The following is a 19,163-nucleotide window of genomic DNA, read 5'->3' as shown; positions in this document are numbered from 1 at the left end:
CACCAGAGCTTAGTTTTCATTTAGTTTCCATTTAGTTTTAGTCAGTGAAAAAAGGTAGTCGACGAACATTTTTCGTCTTAGTTTTAGTCGACGAAAACAACACTGGTGCTAAAACAAAAGTTTGACATGAAATGGATCACGAGTAGGGAAAGTGAAAAATCAAACAATGATAGAATGAATGTGTCACGTCTGCAATGTCAGCAGACAAAAATAAGTGCTTATTCTAGGAAATCTTTTAAAGTGCAATTACTGGTCCCATTAAATGCAGCTGTTGGGGTTTCTAACACAGTCAGCGCAAATATATTGCACTCAATTATGGCATATTAATACTTCCCCACAACACCCACCACCCCAGACAATCAATCTGATTTACATATTACTCCGGAATATCTTGGACGTCTTCTCGGTTAGAACAAAAAGGTGTCCTGCTATAATTATGATGAAATGAAAAGATTTTGTTTTTTAAAATATGACAATTTGACATATAAGTTATGATTATTTTTTTCCTTCCTAAATTGGTTTCTAATGGAGTGGGCTAAACTTTGAACACATGGTCTGCTCCACTGGGTTCTTGTTGCAGATGGCCTCATTGCTATGCATAGAAGAGAAGCCATCTTTAGATTTGCATTCGGTCCATTTTTTCCCTTTAAGTTGTACATCTGTCTGTGTTAGAAATTAATCTTTGAATCCCTGTGGAGGCTGCTTGAATTGTAATTAATTGTCGACTAGTCTACAAATAAAAGAGGAAATATCAGCAGTGGGTCTACTCAAAAGTCTTATCTCAACGCCCGCCCGCCCGCCCGCCCGCCCGCCCGCCCACACACACACACACACACACACACACACACACACACACACACACACACACACACACACACACACACACACACACACACACACACACACACACACACACACACACACACACACACACACACACACACACACACACACACACACTGAAACACTTTGAACAAAAAAATTGTGATGGGAGATTAATTGGCAAACACATAGGTATCGGCCGATTTGAGTTGTTTTTAGATTAATCAGCATTGGTTCGATTAATCAATCAGATTAATCGGTCTGTCTTTACAGATAAACAAGCCCAAAGTAACAGCTTGAACAGATCTACAAGCTCACAATATTAAATATAAAAGGTATTTAAGTTAAATCTGACTTGCCTAAGCCTGCTGCAGTGCAGATACCCTGTTACATGTATTTTTTAGAATGTTAATTTTTCAATACAGAATAAGATCACATCGACATCTGTAATATCGGTTATCGGCCATAACAGCAATTAACCCATTTTGGGCGGGAACCCCTTTTGGTGTTTTAAACATTATGTTATAATTTAGCTATTGAAAAATAGCAGATCTACAAGCTCATAGCGCGCCACCGAGTGGCGCGCTACGAGCTTGTAGGTCTGCTATTTTTGAAAAATCATGAAAATATTTATTTCAGAAAACTGGAGGATTTAGAAGATTTTTTTTAATTTTGAGGTCAGGCCTAAATGGCTTAATTTTTATCGGATATCGATATCAGCCAAAATGTCTCATCGGCACATCCCTACAAAAAACCATCACATCCATAAAAAATATCTTTACTGAAATGAGTAGTGTTATGTAACATCAATAAAGGGGGGGTGTTTGCAATGGTGTTTGCAATCACAAACACCAACCTGTCCCTTACTGTCCGCAGTACATCCTCACTAACCTTAAAAGTAAATGTTAAAAGACAGAAAGGCAACTTTTCTGCACGCATGGGAGGAAAGTTACTCTTTTTCCTGCTGGCTGGATCCCTCAGTTTCTGTCATTAATCTCACATCGCGATACGGGGTTACTTTTATTGAGCCTCTGGGAAAATATTAAAAGAAGCGGCCCTGGCGTTTCAATATAATTCGCTGGTGACAGGGAGGGAGATGGATTCCCCCACAGGCTGGCACTTTGTCTTCACTGGTGCCAGACGAGGCTGGATGTACGTATGTGTGTTCTATATCAGGCTTTTGTCACGGATGATTGAGCTGTGATCGCACACACAATACAAACACACAATACAAACACACACACACTCAAAAACAGGAGAGGAGAGACTATGAGAGTTTTTAATCAAATCCTATGTTTGAGCTTTTTGGCTTGAACTATTAACCCACTTTGGACTGACGTCGAAATAAAAAAAAACGTTCGCTCTGAAAGAATATATATTCAAAGATTTGTGCCGCATTTTTATGATTTTTCAAAAAATAGCAGACCTACAAGCTCGTAGCGCGCCACTCGGTGGCGCGCTACGAGCTTGTAGATCTGCTATTTTTCAATAGCTAAAGTATAACATAATGCTTAGTTAAAACAACAAAAGGGGTTCCCGTCCAGAATGGATTAATTAGCACAACTTTCAGGACAGTAATGATGGATAATGAATAAAGAACAGAGCCGACCAAATTGTAATGCCAGTTCATGGCAAGCAACAGTATACTGTATAACATACTGTGTGTAATTGTTTGAGATATGCTTAAAGGGCATAATTTTTATTATGCTCATTATGGGGGTAGCAGTAATTATTTTAATGTAAAATATTGCAGTCTTTTCCAGAGATATCTTCATCATCTCGGGGATACTATCATTATCCAAGATCAGATACATTTTGCGATTTAACCCATTTTGGGCGGGAACCCCTTTTGGTGTTTTAAACATTATGTTATAATTTAGCTATTGAAAAATAGCAGATCTACAAGCTCATAGAGCGCCACCGAGTGGCGCGCTACGAGCTTGTAGATCTGCTATTTTTTTTAAATCGTGAAAATGTGGCGCAGATCTTTGAATATATATTCTTTCAGAGCGAACACTTTTAACTCAACTTCTGAGGGAGGAAGCTGGAACAACATATTTTCAGGTGGCCAAAAAAATTCATATCATTCTGGGGGTCCTTGACATGAAATATTGAGCACCACTGATATAGAAACATGAGGTTTTTCAGAAAAAAAAAAAAAACGTCAGGCCTAAATGGGTTAAAAGGCACCAAAATGATCATTAAAGAAATTCTTCTCGGATTCACTACTGCATTAGTCTCATGCATGCAGCATGCTTATAGTCAGAATGTCTTAGACCAAAAGCACTCATTAGGTTCCAAATGGGACACTGCTGTGCTAGTCTTTTGGAAAACGAAAACAGGGTCACCGATCGAGCCGCAGAAATGTAAAAGATACAAAACTATAATTGCATATGCCGAGAAAGACAAAAGGAGAATTCAGAGCGCCAGGCTGTGTCTTGCAGTCAAAGATTTTGACCCAGACATGATCTGTGACACACGGATGGATACAGCAGCCTTGTCCAAGGATCAGAGAGACATGGTTCTCATGGGCATTATAAAGACCTGCATGAATGACTCAGAAATGACACGACTCACTAAGTCCACCAAGAGAGTCGGTGTTACTAGTGTTACTGTATTTGTGTGTGTTCTCCAGTGGCGGAAAGTAACTAAGTAGATTTACTTAAGTACTGTACTTTAAAGATGGAGTGCCGTGATTTTCTTCCATCCTAAAACATGATCATCAGGTCCTATTGTTATATAAGGAGGTATAACTTTTTCAAAAAAGTGTACAGTATTTGTTAAAATGATGTTTTTATGTGGACACGCCCACCAGTTTAGGGCTGACATCGAAATAAAAAAAAGGTCTTCTGAAATAATATATATTCAAAGATTTGTGCCACATTTTCACGACTTTTCAAAAATAGCAGACCTACAAGCTCGTAGCGCGCCACTCGGTGGCGTGCTATGAGCTTGTAGATCTGCTATTTTTCAATAGCTAAATAATGCTTAGTTAAAACACCAAAAGGGGTTTCCGCCCAAAATGGGTTAAGTATGCCTGGTTTGCCTGGTGGGTGGTGATGGTTGGTGATCCGCCTGAACTGAAGCCGCACCCACAGCTGTAGTTGTATGATAAAGGGGGAGGGGTTAGGGGATGGGGCTGATAGTGTGATGTCACTATATTACTGTTTATTTCATTGGCCCGTTTGACTGTCAGGGGTTCAGCCTCCAGGAAGAAACCATAAATACAAAGTTAATACACCATTGTACATAAAAACGACTCCAGGGTGTTTAATGAAGTACTGTCACCTCATAGACACATGAAAAACTGGAAAAATACAAAAATTGTGGCACTCCCTCTTTAAGTAATTATTTTTAATTGTTAGGTATTTGTGCTTTACTTGGATATTGTACTTCTACTCCACATTTATTTGAACACTTTAGTTACTAGTTACTTTTTAGATTTTGATTATTATTACAAAACGTACATTAACCACTTAATATAGCCCTAGGCTATATACATTTTGGCCATTTGAAAATAGACGATTTACAAGCTCACAATGCTCCGTGATGCGACCTATTGTGAGCTTGTAGATCTGCTATTTTCTAAAGATTTTTTTTTATACATTTGAAAACTTGAAATGGGAAATTCTGCATAATGGTACTTTGTCTTTAAAGGACCACTTCACCACTTTTCAACATCTCTTCATATAATTGGTCCTCACTAATGTTCATGATAAAACACCACCATTTTTTCCTACTCAGTCTGTGTCTCATAGGAGGGCTTTGGGCAGTTCGGACACCCGTCCACCAGTGACATCATCATTAGGCAGATTTTTTTTTAAACAAGATTTGTTTTAAAATATATTTAGATTTGTATTATCGTGAGACCGATGGCTTCCATTATCGCATTGCAACTTTTCAGGAAAAGAAAGCCTGCTGTTTCTTTTAGCTTGGATTCACCATCGATGATGTCACTGGTGGACGGGTTTCTGAACTGCCCATAGCCTTCCTATGAGACACAGACTGAGTAGAAAAAAATGGTGGTATTTTATCATGAACATTAGTGAGGACCAATTATAGGAAGAGAAGTTGAAAAGTGGTGAAGTGGTCCTTTAAGTACATTTTGATGCCAATACTTTTGTACTTTCACTCAAGTACTTTTTGAATTCCGGACTTTTACTTGTAACGGAGTATTTCTATATATTTCAAATATTAAAACATTTGAGTACTTTTTCCACCACTGGTGTTCTGGAAGCTAGGTCTGTGCGTCATGCGTCATTAACAGAGAGAGGCACAGAGAGGCAGCGTTACATTTTCCATTTCCTAGATCGCTTCAATGTTATTGTGCAGGACATGGAGACATACTGTAGGTTATTATTCAATGGCTGTTAGCCAGTGCTTGTGTTTTTATAGTGCATCGAACGGATGCGGCTGTTAGCGCTTCTTCATTAGCACTGTCAAGTAATTGATTGATTGATTGATTGAAAAATGTATTAACAGTTTGCAGAATTACAGTACATTTCAAGCACAAACTCAATACAAAGGCTGTTAACTGTGAGTGGACGACCCAATTAAGCATTACACTTGTTTCCAATAGGGTCCACCATGTTCAATTCATCAAAAACATTTAGAGACGTACAAATAGACACTTCTATATAGACAAAGGACAGAACAGGAATTCATCATAAAGGAGGTAAAAAGGGAAAAGAAACATATACAGTGAGGGAAAAAAAGGGGTGGGCGGTGGGGGGGGATTCATGTTCAGCTCCGTTCATTTGTTTGTTTTCCTTGGAGGAGCTGCGTTGGGTCCCCAAGTCGGCTCCGTGGCCGTACCTTGAGTTGGCTGTGTGGCCGTGACCGTGAATCGTAAACCGTAAATCAACATCCGGTGTGGAGAGGGTACGGAAACAGGTTGTGTGCGTGTATGTATGTATGTGTGTGGAAAATGGAAATTAGCGGATACAGTTGGCGGGATTTAGACTGGATGTAAGCCCTGCACAGTAAGTAGAAGGGGACTGACCTTAAGTCAGACCTCCCGTTAGTCAGACATTACAAACACCCGTGGCTTCCTGTGAGGTTAGGTTTCTGGTTTAAGCCGTCTGCTTTCGCCATCTTTGTTGAAGAAGAGTCTGGGCAATTAAGATTTAGTCTTACTAAAAGTACTAAAAGTTTCTCAATCTTATATTTAGATTTAGTCTGGCTTAATCTAGTCACCTCTGAGGTAGGTGTCTGGAGGTCAATGATTAAAGTGTGATTACCTTTGAGGGGATTAGGTCCACCCATCAAGCCCATTAGTGTCAACCTCAGGCCATCAGATCATGGTCTGATTTAGAATCTAAATGGCTTTGTGTTTCTGCTATTGTCCTGGCTCTGCTCTAATTGAGAGCAATTTAGAGGGGTGATTTTGGGATGAATGTCAGGCTACCAAATAGAACCCAGGCTTTCCACAGATACCCTGTCGGCATTCGTGTATTTCTTAACATTGTTCTGTGTTAGTTTGTAACAAAGTGCTTGTTTTGTCCAGGATCAGCAAAAAAAAACCTATTCTGTATGACCCTTAATTAGTCCCAGGGAAGGTGCAATATTAAGTCTCGGGGAATGTTCCCTGATAATTTTCTTTAGCATGATGAGATTTATTTGCCATTATTGTGATGCTGTACACAGCAGCAGCACTATGTTTAGAGCTGAGCTTTTACTTTTGGGATATTTTCTCCCCCCTAACATGTAGGGGTGTAACGATATAGTAACTGCATCGAAAAATCGTTTGAAATTTTAGACAGGAACGCCCAAAAACGTCACATCCGGTTTTAGCCTGGGGTAAGAATTTTCTATGGCTGCCAATGCAACTTGGTCCAATCCTTAATCACATACGGACAAACATCTATGCCGATGCTATCTAACTTGCGGAGGTAGCGTGCCTTGTCCACGGGCAACAGATCTTTCAGCGTATGGCATTGCAAATACGTTTGATAATCGCTACTCTGCTCAATATTGTTTTGAAAATGCCGCAAATTGCATTGCAGTGAACGAGCGCAAATCACAACTTCCCCCGGGGGTGGGCGGAGTCACAGTTTGAGGCGCTGTTTACGCGCCGTGGTGTATATCGAGATCCGTCTGATCTAGTGTTGTCAGCTAACACTTGTGGGGGTGGTTAGAGTTGGGGAGTGAATAGGCGTGGAGGTGTTAAAATGTGTTGAATATTCACAGGGAATTTTGTCAGCTTTGAGATTTATGGTCCAACAAGTTTCAAATGGTCATGTCTCCCTCAAATACTTTTCAATTTCAATGCACGATACATCATATGAAAGCTTAAATGAAAAAGGACCAATGCTCCCTTGTGGCACAAAGCACTGTAGCCAGTCACCAATTACTCATACTTTAACTGCCCTGCGCTGTCTGCCTGTCTGTTTTAGGACAGACATTGTTCTGAATATTGTTGAAGCTGCAATGAGCAATCCAAGACTTTTAGAAAAGTGTCCTTCTCAGGCCTAGTTCACACCTACACAACAAATGTTTGGTCCGTGTGTGATGCCTGATTGCTTTTTGATTGCTGCTCCAATTCATTTTCAATGGGAGTCACATGGTTTGACCAAACATTTGTGTTTGATGAGGGGGGAGCAATCATTAATCAGCGATCAAACACAAATGTTTGATCAAACCATGTGACTCCCATTGGAAAAGCATTGTGGTGGCCCAAAAAAACAAAAAAACGACCAAACATTGCTTGATTGGTGTTTGGTACGTGTGAATGAGGCCTCAGAGCACAGATCTCTGCCAGGCTGGTTATACTCAGGGCTGTTCTCAGAGCACAGGTCTCTGCCAGGCTGGTTACCTACTCTGGGCTGTTCTCAGAGCACAGACCTCTGCCAGGCTGGTTACCTACTCTGGGCTGTTCTCAGAGCACAGACCTCTGCCAGGCTGGTTACCTACTCAGGGTTGTTCTCAGAGCACAGGTCTTTGCCAGGCTGGTTACCTACTCAGGGTTGTTCTCAGAGCACAGGTCTCTGCCAGGCTGGTTACCTACTCAGGGTTGTTCTCAGAGCACAGGTCTCTGCCAGGCTGGTTACCTATTCAGGGTTGTTCTCAGAGCACAGGTCTCTGCCAGGCTGGTTACCTACTCAGGGTTGTTCTCAGAGCACAGGTCTCTGCCAGGCTGGTTACCTACTCAGGGTTGTTCTCAGAGCACAGGTCTCTGCCAGGCTGGTTACCTACTCAGGGTTGTTCTCAGAGCACAGGTCTCTGCCAGGCTGGTTACCTACTCAGGGCTGTTCTCAGAGCACAGGTCTCTGCCAGGCTGGTTACCTACTCAGGGTTGTTCTCAGAGCACAGGTCTCTGCCAGGCTGGTTACCTACTCAGGGTTGTTCTCAGAGCACAGCTCTCTGCCAGGCTGGTTACCTACTCAGGTCTGTTCTCAGAGCACAGGTCTCTGCCAGGCTGGTTACCTACTCTGAACTCAGGGCTGTTCTCAGAGCACAGGTCTCTGCCAGGCTGGTTACCTACTCAGGGCTGTTATCAGAGCACAGGTCTCTGCCAGGCTGGTTACCTACTCAGGGCTGTTATCAGAGCACAGGTCTCTGCCAGGCTGGTTACCTCCTCAGGGCTGTTATCAGAGCACAGGTCTTTGCCAGGCTGGTTACCTACTCAGGGCTGTTCTCAGAGCACAGACCTCTGCCAGGCTGGTTACCTACTCTGAACTCAGGGCTGTTATCAGTTGTGGGGTGCAGCCGACAGGACACTATACTACAAGGAGTACAGGACACAGCTACAGTCAACATTTCTGTACAATTGTTTAACTTAAGTTGGTAAATAAACAGCAGTTATCTCTGTGTCTCGTCTTCCTCTGATTCTCTCTCTCTCTCTCTCTCTCTCTCTCTCTCTCTCTCTCTCTCTCTCTCTCTCTCTCTCTCTCTCTCTAGCTCCCTCTCACCCCCTGTCAGCAGAAACCCTGGCATTGGTTTCTGCTGCATTTTAAGCTGCGTGCGATTCAATATCAGCCTCAAAATCAAACCTATGCTACTTATATGCGCAGCGACGTTTCACTTGACGTTGTCCTATAAGCATTTATAATCTCAACCGCAGACAACTTATGTGCCTAAAAAAATACGTATTGTCAGAAAATAGCGCTGATGAGAAAACTGTGAAATCAATTGGGGCAGTGCAGGCAGGGCATCGAGGCCACTGTGTGGCCACTGTGCCATGTGGCATCTATTTTTTAATTTTTTTTGAGGGGCAGACGGTCAAACAGAGGGGCAACGAGGGCCATGGCCGCCGTGGCCGCCGTGAAATTCCTGCCCTGGTACGCGTGGTAGCAAAAATGTGTTTTCTAACAAGAAAACTCAAAATGGCAGAAATTCAAGTCAGGTGGAAATGTGCGTGGCCTACAGGTTGAGTTGTGTCATGGTCCAAGGAATCGATGGGGAAATGATTTATTGGTTGTACGACCTACCCACGAACATGAAGCGGCCTCTTATAGCATCGCCATGAGGTCGATTAGAAACATTTGTGAGTGTCTTCACAGCGCACAAAGTTTCAGGCAGTCGGTAAAGCAGCGCTCGAGATTAGCTGTACACAAACACACAAACACATCCCCGTTCCGGCAAATCTGTATGGAGGTGGTATCACCAAAATGATTGTCCATACTGGATCGGACAATAGATGCACTGTGCCATCTGTATTGTACTTTGGACGGGAATTGTTACAATTACCTTACAATGGACATTAAACTAGCTTTACAGCACTTCATTCATGGGCATGGCCTGGCCCCAATTACATTTTTGAGTTATTAACCCCCTATGAACCTGTGCGCAGCCCAATGTCCTCAGGCAAGCCCCTAGTGGAGGATGAAGACAAAGGGTGACTGTGCCTTTGCTGTCAGCGTTGCTTGACTCTGAAACAACCTGCCCAGCTCAGGCTTGCTAAATCGGTGTCTAATTTTAACTTAACGTTAACGTTGCTTCTACTAGTAGAAGCAACGTTTCGGTCTTGTGACCTTCCTCAGGCCTGAGGAAGGTCGCAAGACCGAAACGTTGCTTCTTAAATAAATGCTCTGAACCCAGCAAGTGGCGGTGTGCGGGTGTCCCTCCTTTCTACATTGTATATGCCTCGTCTCGCCTCGCACCAGCTCCAAATTACCTACCGGGTGTGCGGAAGTCGTCTCTCTATAACTTAAATGAAATGAAATGATGGAAAAGCATTATAGAAATGCCTTTCCATAATTTCAATTGTGAAATGTAATTATTTGTTTTATTTCTCAGTACACTTTATACAGTATAGACTAGAGGGTGTGTGTGTGTGTGTGTGTGTGTGTGTGTGTGTGTGTGTGTGTGTGTGTGTGTGTGTGTGTGTGTGTGTGTGTGTGTGTGTGTGTGTGTGTGTGTCATCACCAGGAAGCTATGCTGGAACACCTACTGAGTGGCAAAAAAACATACTTTCTGTCTTTGACAGCCCATAGGTTACAGTACATCCAAACAGAAAAGTCCTATCTGATTGCATTAAATGACATTAAACTCACTTTGCCACTCACTTTATTCATCCGCATACCCTCTATTTACATTGTATGTTATATGTTTTTAATTCTGATGCTGATTTTTTTTCTTTAGTTTTATGTAAAACACTTTTTAACCTTGTTTAGATAAGTGCTTCATAAATATAGAATTATTAATATGGGAAAAAAAGAGAATTATTAATCTGAGCGCTATCGTTTGCCAGATCACACCTTGACAGATCCATTAAGGTTCACTCCAGAACACGTTTTGTTACAACTCCATTTTCAGCCGTCTCTGGTTTTGCCATTATCCTAAATGTGATTTACACAGTGGGGGATTAAATAATGTGTAATGTATCTTGTTGTGTTCCTTAAAAGTGGAGTTAGAGAGTGAAAAGGGAATTGTTAATTGTGTTTCTTGTGACATTCAGCTTCTCTCTCTCTCTCTCTTATCTTAACCCATTCTGGGCGGGAACCCCTTTTGGTGTTAGCATTATGTTATGCTTTAGCTATTGCAAAATAGCAGATCTACAAGCTCATAGCGCGCCACCGAGTGGCGCGCTACGAGCTTGTAGGTCTGCTATTTTTGAAAATTTGTGAAAATGTGGCGCAAATCTTTGAATATATATTCAAATCTTTGTTTCTGGGGGGTTCCTGGAACAACATATTTTCAGATGGGGGTCCGCAGCCAAATACAGATAATCTTGGGGGTCCTTGACATGAAAATGTTTGAGAACTACTGACACAGAAACATGGGTTTTATGAAAACTGTCATGATTTAGAAGACATTTGTAGAATCGTTCCGAGGTCTAAATGGGTTAATGTCTCTCTCTCTCTCTGTGTCCTTTCCCTCTTTTGTTTTCCCTCTCTGAATATGTAATCATGTTAGTGGGTGTCTCTAACAGTACGTTATCATGTTAGTGGGTGTCTCTAACACTGCGGTATCATGATGATGATAGTTTATTTGGTTCTTTTCAGCACAATACATCACAATAAGTAACCAAAAAAAAGAAAATAACGGACCAACAGGGTGTAGGCTGAAGCTAGAAGCTTATGTTTGCCTACCCTGATTGTATACAGGAAAAAAGATGACAAAATCAATCAGCAGTATTAGACAGAAAAGAAAAAGAGGAACAGAAACCTCTGAAGGAAAATCAGGGTTTCATAGTGGGTGTGTCTAACAGTACAGTATCATGTCAGTGTCTCTAACAGTACAGTATCATGTCAGTGGGTGTGTCTAACAGTACAGTATCATGTCAGTGTCTCTAACAGTACAGTATCATGTCAGTGGGTGTGTCTAACAGTACAGTATCATGTCAGTGGGTGTGTCTAACAGTACAGTATCATGTTAGTGGGTGTCTCTAACAGTACAGTATCATGACAGTGGGTGTCTCTAACAGTACAGTAGCATGTCAGTGGGTGTCTCTAACAGTACAGTATCATGTTAGTGTGTCTAACAGTACAGTATCATGTCAGTGGGTGTCTCTAACAGTACAGTAGCATGTCAGTGGGTGTGTCTAACAGTACAGTATCATGTCAGTGGGTGTGTCTAACAGTACAGTATCATGTCAGTGGGTGTGTCTAACAGTACAGTATCATGTCAGTGGGTGTGTCTAACAGTACAGTATCATGTCAGTGGGTGTGTCTAACAGTACAGTATCATGTCAGTGGGTGTGTCTAACAGTACAGTATCATGTCAGTGGGTGTGTCTAACAGTACAGTATCATGTCAGTGGGTGTGTCTAACAGTACAGTATCATGTCAGTGGGTGTGTCTAACAGTACAGTATCATGTCAGTGGGTGTGTCTAACAGTACAGTATCATGTCAGTGGGTGTGTCTAACAGTACAGTATCATGTCAGTGGGTGTGTCTAACAGTACAGTATCATGTCAGTGGGTGTGTCTAACAGTACAGTATCATGTCAGTGGGTGTGTCTAACAGTACAGTATCATGTCAGTGGGTGTGTCTAACAGTACAGTATCATGTCAGTGGGTGTGTCTAACAGTACAGTATCATATCAGTGGGTGTGTCTAACAGTACAGTATCATGTCAGTGGGTGTGTCTAACAGTACAGTATCATGTCAGTGAGTGTGTCTAACAGTACAGTATCATGTCAGTGGGTGTGTCTAACAGTACAGTATCATGTCAGTGGGTGTGTCTAACAGTACAGTATCATGTCAGTGGGTGTGTCTAACAGTACAGTATCATGTCAGTGGGTGTGTCTAACAGTACAGTATCATGTCAGTGGGTGTGTCTAACAGTACAGTATCATGTCAGTGGGTGTGTCTAACAGTACAGTATCATGTCAGTGTCTCTAACAGTACAGTATCATGTCAGTGGGTGTGTCTAACAGTACAGTATCATGTCAGTGTCTCTAACAGTACAGTATCATGTCAGTGGGTGTGTCTAACAGTACAGTATCATCATAGTGGGTGTCTCTAACAGTACAGTATCATGTTAGTGGGTGTGTCTAACAGTACAGTATCATCATAGTGGGTGTGTCTAACAGTACAGTATCATGTCAGTGGGTGTGTCTAACAGTACAGTATCATGTCAGTGGGTGTGTCTAACAGTACAGTATCATGTTAGTGGGTGTCTCTAACAGTACAGTATCATGTCAGTGGGTGTGTCTAACAGTACAGTATCATGTCAGTGGGTGTGTCTAACAGTACAGTATCATGTTAGTGGGTGTGTCTAACAGTACAGTATCATGGCAGTGGGTGTGTCTAACAGTACAGTATCATGTCAGTGGGTGTGTCTAACAGTACAGTATCATGCCAGTGGGTGTGTCTAACAGTACAGTATCATGTTAGTGGGTGTCTCTAACAGTACAGTATCATGTTAGTGGGTGTGTCTAACAGTACAGTATCATGTTAGTGGGTGTGTCTAACAGTACAGTATCATGTCAGTGTCTCTAACAGTACAGTATCATGTCAGTGGGTGTGTCTAACAGTACAGTATCATGTTAGTGTCTCTAACAGTACAGTATAATGTCAGTGGGTGTGTCTAACAGTACAGTATCATGTCAGTGTCTCTAACAGTACAGTATCATGTCAGTGGGTGTGTCTAACAGTACAGTATCATGTCAGTGGGTGTGTCTAACAGTACAGTATCATGTCAGTGGGTGTCTCTAACAGTACAGTATCATGTCAGTGGGTGTGTCTAACAGTACAGTATCATGTCAGTGGGTGTGTCTAACAGTACAGTATCATGTCAGTGGGTGTGTCTAACAGTACAGTATCATGTCAGTGAGTGTGTCTAACAGTACAGTATCATGTCAGTGAGTGTGTCTAACAGTACAGTATCATGTCAGTGGGTGTGTCTAACAGTACAGTATCATGTCAGTGGGTGTCTCTAACAGTACAGTATCATGTTAGTGGGTGTGTCTAACAGTACAGTATCATGTCAGTGGGTGTGTCTAACAGTACAGTATCATGTCAGTGGGTGTGTCTAACAGTACAGTATCATGTCAGTGGGTGTGTCTAACAGTACAGTATCATGTCAGTGGGTGTGTCTAACAGTACAGTATCATGTCAGTGGGTGTGTCTAACAGTACAGTATCATGTCAGTGGGTGTGTCTAACAGTACAGTATCATGTCAGTGGGTGTGTCTAACAGTACAGTATCATGTCAGTGGGTGTGTCTAACAGTACAGTATCATGTCAGTGGGTGTGTCTAACAGTACAGTATCATATCAGTGGGTGTCTCTAACAGTACAGTATCATGTCAGTGGGTGTGTCTAACAGTACAGTATCATGTCAGTGGGTGTGTCTAACAGTACAGTATCATGTCAGTGGGTGTGTCTAACAGTACAGTATCATGTCAGTGGGTGTGTCTAACAGTACAGTATCATGTCAGTGGGTGTGTCTAACAGTACAGTATCATGTTAGTGTCTCTAACAGTACAGTATCATGTCAGTGGGTGTCTCTAACAGTACAGTATCATGTCAGTGGGTGTGTCTAACAGTACAGTATCATGTCAGTGGGTGTGTCTAACAGTACAGTATCATGTCAGTGTCTCTAACAGTACAGTATCATGTCAGTGGGTGTGTCTAACAGTACAGTATCATGTCAGTGAGTGTGTCTAACAGTACAGTATCATGTCAGTGGGTGTGTCTAACAGTACAGTATCATGTCAGTGGGTGTGTCTAACAGTACAGTATCATGTCAGTGGGTGTGTCTAACAGTACAGTATCATATCAGTGGGTGTCTCTAACAGTACAGTATCATGTCAGTGGGTGTGTCTAACAGTACAGTATCATGTCAGTGGGTGTGTCTAACAGTACAGTATCATGTCAGTGGGTGTGTCTAACAGTACAGTATCATGTCAGTGTCTCTAACAGTACAGTATCATGTCAGTGGGTGTGTCTAACAGTACAGTATCATGTCAGTGGGTGTGTCTAACAGTACAGTATCATGTCAGTGGGTGTGTCTAACAGTACAGTATCATGTCAGTGGGTGTGTCTAACAGTACAGTATCATGTCAGTGGGTGTGTCTAACAGTACAGTATCATGTCAGTGGGTGTGTCTAACAGTACAGTATCATGTCAGTGGGTGTGTCTAACAGTACAGTATCATCATAGTGGTTGTCTCTAACAGTACGGTATCATCATACACCTCTCTTCTAGGGCGGCTGTGGCTCAGGAGGTAGAGCAGGTCGTCCAATGATCCCTGGGTCGGCGGTTCGAATCCTGGCTCCTCCTGTCCACATGTCGAAGTGTCCTTGGGCAAGACACTGAACCCTACATTGCCTCCAATAAGTCGGTCGGTGTGAGCTCGCCACCATTGGTGTGTGAATGTGGGAAGTGAGGACGCTGGCGTTGACTGTTCGCCGCTTCACCTCCCAATGTATGAATGAATGAACCATTGTAAAGCGCTTTGAGCCCTTGGAAAAGCACTATAAAAATGCAATTCATTATTATTATTATTCTCCTCCCCGTTAGGTGACTGAAACAAGGACGGGTCCTCTTGGATGCAGTAACTATGACAACCTCGACTCTGTCAGCTCCGTTTTGGTTCAGAGCCCCGAAAACAAGATCCATTTACAAGGTTGGCTTTCCATAATTTAACCCACCAAATGTTCCGATGGAATTGTCACACTTTTTTCTGTTCTGTGGGGAGTCTGTAACAGCGACACGTTAACGTCAGAATTAATTTAGCCTCAATCAGTCTTTCCTTTCTGCCGTGCGGCTTCAGAATAAAAACATAGAGAACAACAACACAGGATTAAACTTAATATGAATTAATCTGATCAAATTGCATGTGAATCCACACACACACACACACACACACACACACACACACACACACACACACACACACACACACACGCGTGTGTGTGTGTGTTGGATACAATAGCAACATGTGTCAATATCCTAAAGTGATCTTGAAGTGTTGTTTTCAACCCTTTCAACAATGGTTTCAGTTCAGCTGGATATAATATCATTATAGTCCTCCATGAAAAATACATTAATGACATTTAAATTAGATACTACTTGTGCTACTGGATCACGACAAAAGTAGTTTAACCCATTTTGGGTGGGAACCCCTTTCGGTGTTAGCATTATGTTATGCTTTAGCTATTGAAAAATAGCAGATCTACAGGCTCATAGCGCGCCACCGAGTGGCGCGCTACGAGCTTGTAGGTCTGCTATTTTTGAAAAATCGAAGAACGACTGACATAGAAACATAGATTTTTCAGAAAACTGTCAGGATGTAGAAGACATTTTTTAGAATCTGATCTCAGGTCAAAATGGGTTAACACTGAAACACACAAAGTATAGGCCTAACATGCAGTGGCGTGCACAGACATTTAGAGGGGCAGGTGCTCAAGTTAAAAAAAGGGCACCTTGTGCAGCGCGTGGAACCGGCCGGTTGCCTTAATCTATTTTGGGCGGGAACCCCTTTTGGTGTTAGCATTATGTTATGCTTTAGCTATTGAAAAATAGCAGATCTACAAGCTCATAGCGCGCCACCGAGTGGCGCGCTACGAGCTTGTAGGTCTGCTATTTTTGAAAAAAAAGGGCACATTGCCAAAAGGGCAGGGGGTGCTCTAGCACCCCCTAGTGTCTATCTGTGCACGCCACTGCTAACATGAGACTCAGACAGTATTAGTCCCTACGAGCATTTTCAATCTGGCTTGAAATTTCTTGTGAAATCAGTGGATTAGTAACAGCTGCGGTGTTACTCTAGTGTTGCCAAGTTGAACTGGGGGCGTGGCCCGCTGAAGCCCCTCTATGTTGATTTCCCATGATGCACTTGACAGGGTGGCAGGAAGTGTGTTAACCCATTTTGGGGCGGGAACCCCTTTTGGTGTTTCAAGCATTCTGTTATGCTTTAGCTATTGAAAAATAGCAGACCTACAAGCTCATAGCGCGCCACCGAGTGGCGCGCTATGAGCTTGTAGGTCTGCTATTTTTGAAAAACGACGAAGAACGACTGACATAGAAACATAGCTTTTTCAGAAAACTGTCACGATGTAGAAGACATTTTTTAGAATCTGATCTCAGGTCAAAATGTGTTAATTGCGTTGCTCCGGTTATTTAACCCATTTAGACCTGAGAACGGATTCTACAAATGTCTTCTAAATCCTGACAGTTTTCTGAAAAGCCCCATGTTTCTGTGTCAGTCGTTCTCAAACATTTTCATGTCAAGGACCCCCAAAAATAATGTAATTGGCCGCCGACCCCCATCTGAAAATATGTAGTTCCAGACACCCCCCCCCCCCCCCAGAAGCAAAGCTTTGAGTTAAAAACGTTCGCTCTGAAATTTCACGATATTTCAAAAATAGCAGATCTACAAGCTCGTAGCGCGGCACTCGGTGCCGCACTATGAGCTTGTAGATCTGCTATTTTTCCAACAGCTTAAAGTATAACATAATGCTTAAAACACCAAAAAGGGTTTCCCGCCCAGAATGGCTTAACCATGGTGCTGCATTGGGGGATTACGTGGTAGTCATGGTGTTCATTATTTGGGTGATTTTTGTTGGTATTATGTATTTTGCTGCAAGACCACAAGGTTTGATGTTTATCTGTTCTAACTGATCTTTTGAGTAAAAGTCTGTTGGGTTTGAGTGCATTTGCTTCAACAGAGAAAAGATTCATGTCTCATTTAAAGCTCTGTCTGTCATACAGTGTTTTGCATAATTGCTTTTCAAACTTGTATATTGGCTATTTTGTTATATGACGTTTAAAATTAGGCTTAGCTGACAGACATTGGAAGTGAAGATTAATAGATGGTAATAGTGTTCTTCAGCATTATGGTCACAGCCGGGATTAAGTTTTCTTATAATAGGACCCTCTCGAAAACGAGATACTATATCTCAATGGGGTATTCCTAAATAAAGAATTTCAAACAAGTTTTGACAGTGCAATGTTTATGATTGGAGTAAGACTTACTGTATAGATTGGAGTCATCAACTCTGATTTTAACCCTGCACAAAAAAAGGAAAAATAAAAGCACAATTCAGTAAAACATAGTTCCTAAAATGTTTACATGTTTTCAGTCTCTCAGACTTTTTAACGTATTTAATGTATACTGTGTTTAGAATGCATTGACAACCTGTCAACCTGTCAAGGTGATGCGATTGGTTAAAATAAACTTTAACCCATGTTGGGCGGGAACCCATTTTGGTGTTAGCATTATGTTATGCTTTAGCTATTTAAAAATAGCAGATCTACAAGCTCATAGCGCGGCACCGAGTGCCGCGCTACGAGCTTGTAGGTCTGCTATTTTTTTTAAATCGAAGAACGACTGACATAGCTTTTTCAGAAAACTGTCATTTTCAAACAGACATTCTTAGAATCTGATCTCAGGTCAAAATGGGTTAAGCCATGATTTGATTGGTTGTTGCCACAGACAGAATACGTAATACTTTGGAACCGAATATAGTATATTATTTCTTTGAATGATTTACAGATGTACAGTTGCACAGTGGTAGAAAACGCTCACAGTAGAAAACCGTATGCAAAACGGATTTAAATGCAATACACAAACCAGCTATACACCTCAACTTCAATTATTCATGTGACGTTTTTCTAACTGCCATGTTCTCTGTCATTGCCCCCAGGCCTCCAGGCCATCCTGCCACCGTACCTGAGGGCCAGATTTGTGCAGGCAGCTCTCAGCTACATTGGATGTAATGAGGAGGGCCAGTTCGTGTGTCGGGACAGGGACTGCTGGTGCCACTGCAGCGCGGCCTACCCCCGGTGTAACTGCCCCGAGGTGGACCTGAGGGCCATGGAGGCCGGCCTGCGGCGAATCAGAGATTCCTGGACGCTGGCCAACCGGGACTTTGAGGAGTCAGGTCAGTGCTGTCAGAGTGTCAGTACAGTGCATAAATTCAGCAGCCGTGCCCCCCACCCCACCCCACCCCACCCCACCCCCACCGGTGGAATATTACCCTCCACTGTTAGGGCCATTGCTCACATGCTATGCACATACTAATGCACCTTGTGCATAGACTTTTAGTAGAACGGACAGGGAACGCAAGGAAAAGATGCTTGCTAGCACCCTAAACCTACAGTTGGGTGCCACCGATACTGTCCCTTATCATTTGACCCATTTAGGCCTGACCTCAAAATTTTAAAAAAATCCTTCTAAATCCTCCAGTTTTCTGAAATAAATATTTTCACGATTTTTCAAAAATAGCAGACCTACAAGCTCGTAGCACGCCACTCGGTGGCGCGCTATGAGCTTGTAGATCTGCTATTTTTCAATAACTAAATTATAACAATGTTTAAAACACCAAAAGGGGTTCCCGCCCAAAATGTGTAAAGTTAACTGTCCTTTTGCGCAGATCACGCAAACCTCAGCAAAAAGAAAAGGACAATATCGATGGCCTCCAACTGTATAGCACATAGCCAAGTACACAGCCCT

At 42.3% G+C, this 19,163-nt stretch overlaps 1 protein-coding gene across 1 annotated transcript in view; it reads left to right on the top strand.

The window, feature by feature from the left end:
• brinp3a.1 (bone morphogenetic protein/retinoic acid inducible neural-specific 3a, tandem duplicate 1) overlaps positions 1–19,163 on the top strand; it is a 97,202-nt gene that overhangs the window by 53,334 nt on the left and 24,705 nt on the right. Inside the window, exons 5-6 of the mRNA XM_079506285.1 lie at positions 15,230–15,335; positions 18,355–18,591. Coding sequence (XP_079362411.1) covers positions 15,230–15,335; positions 18,355–18,591 — 343 coding nt within the window. The remainder of the gene's footprint in view (positions 1–15,229; positions 15,336–18,354; positions 18,592–19,163) is intronic.

This window comes from Electrona antarctica, assembly GCF_951216825.1.
Source record: "Electrona antarctica genome assembly, chromosome: 7".
Lineage (NCBI taxonomy): Eukaryota > Metazoa > Chordata > Actinopteri > Myctophiformes > Myctophidae > Electrona > Electrona antarctica.
Note: the sequence above shows the minus strand (reverse complement) of the source record. Positions and strands in the feature narration are given on the sequence as shown.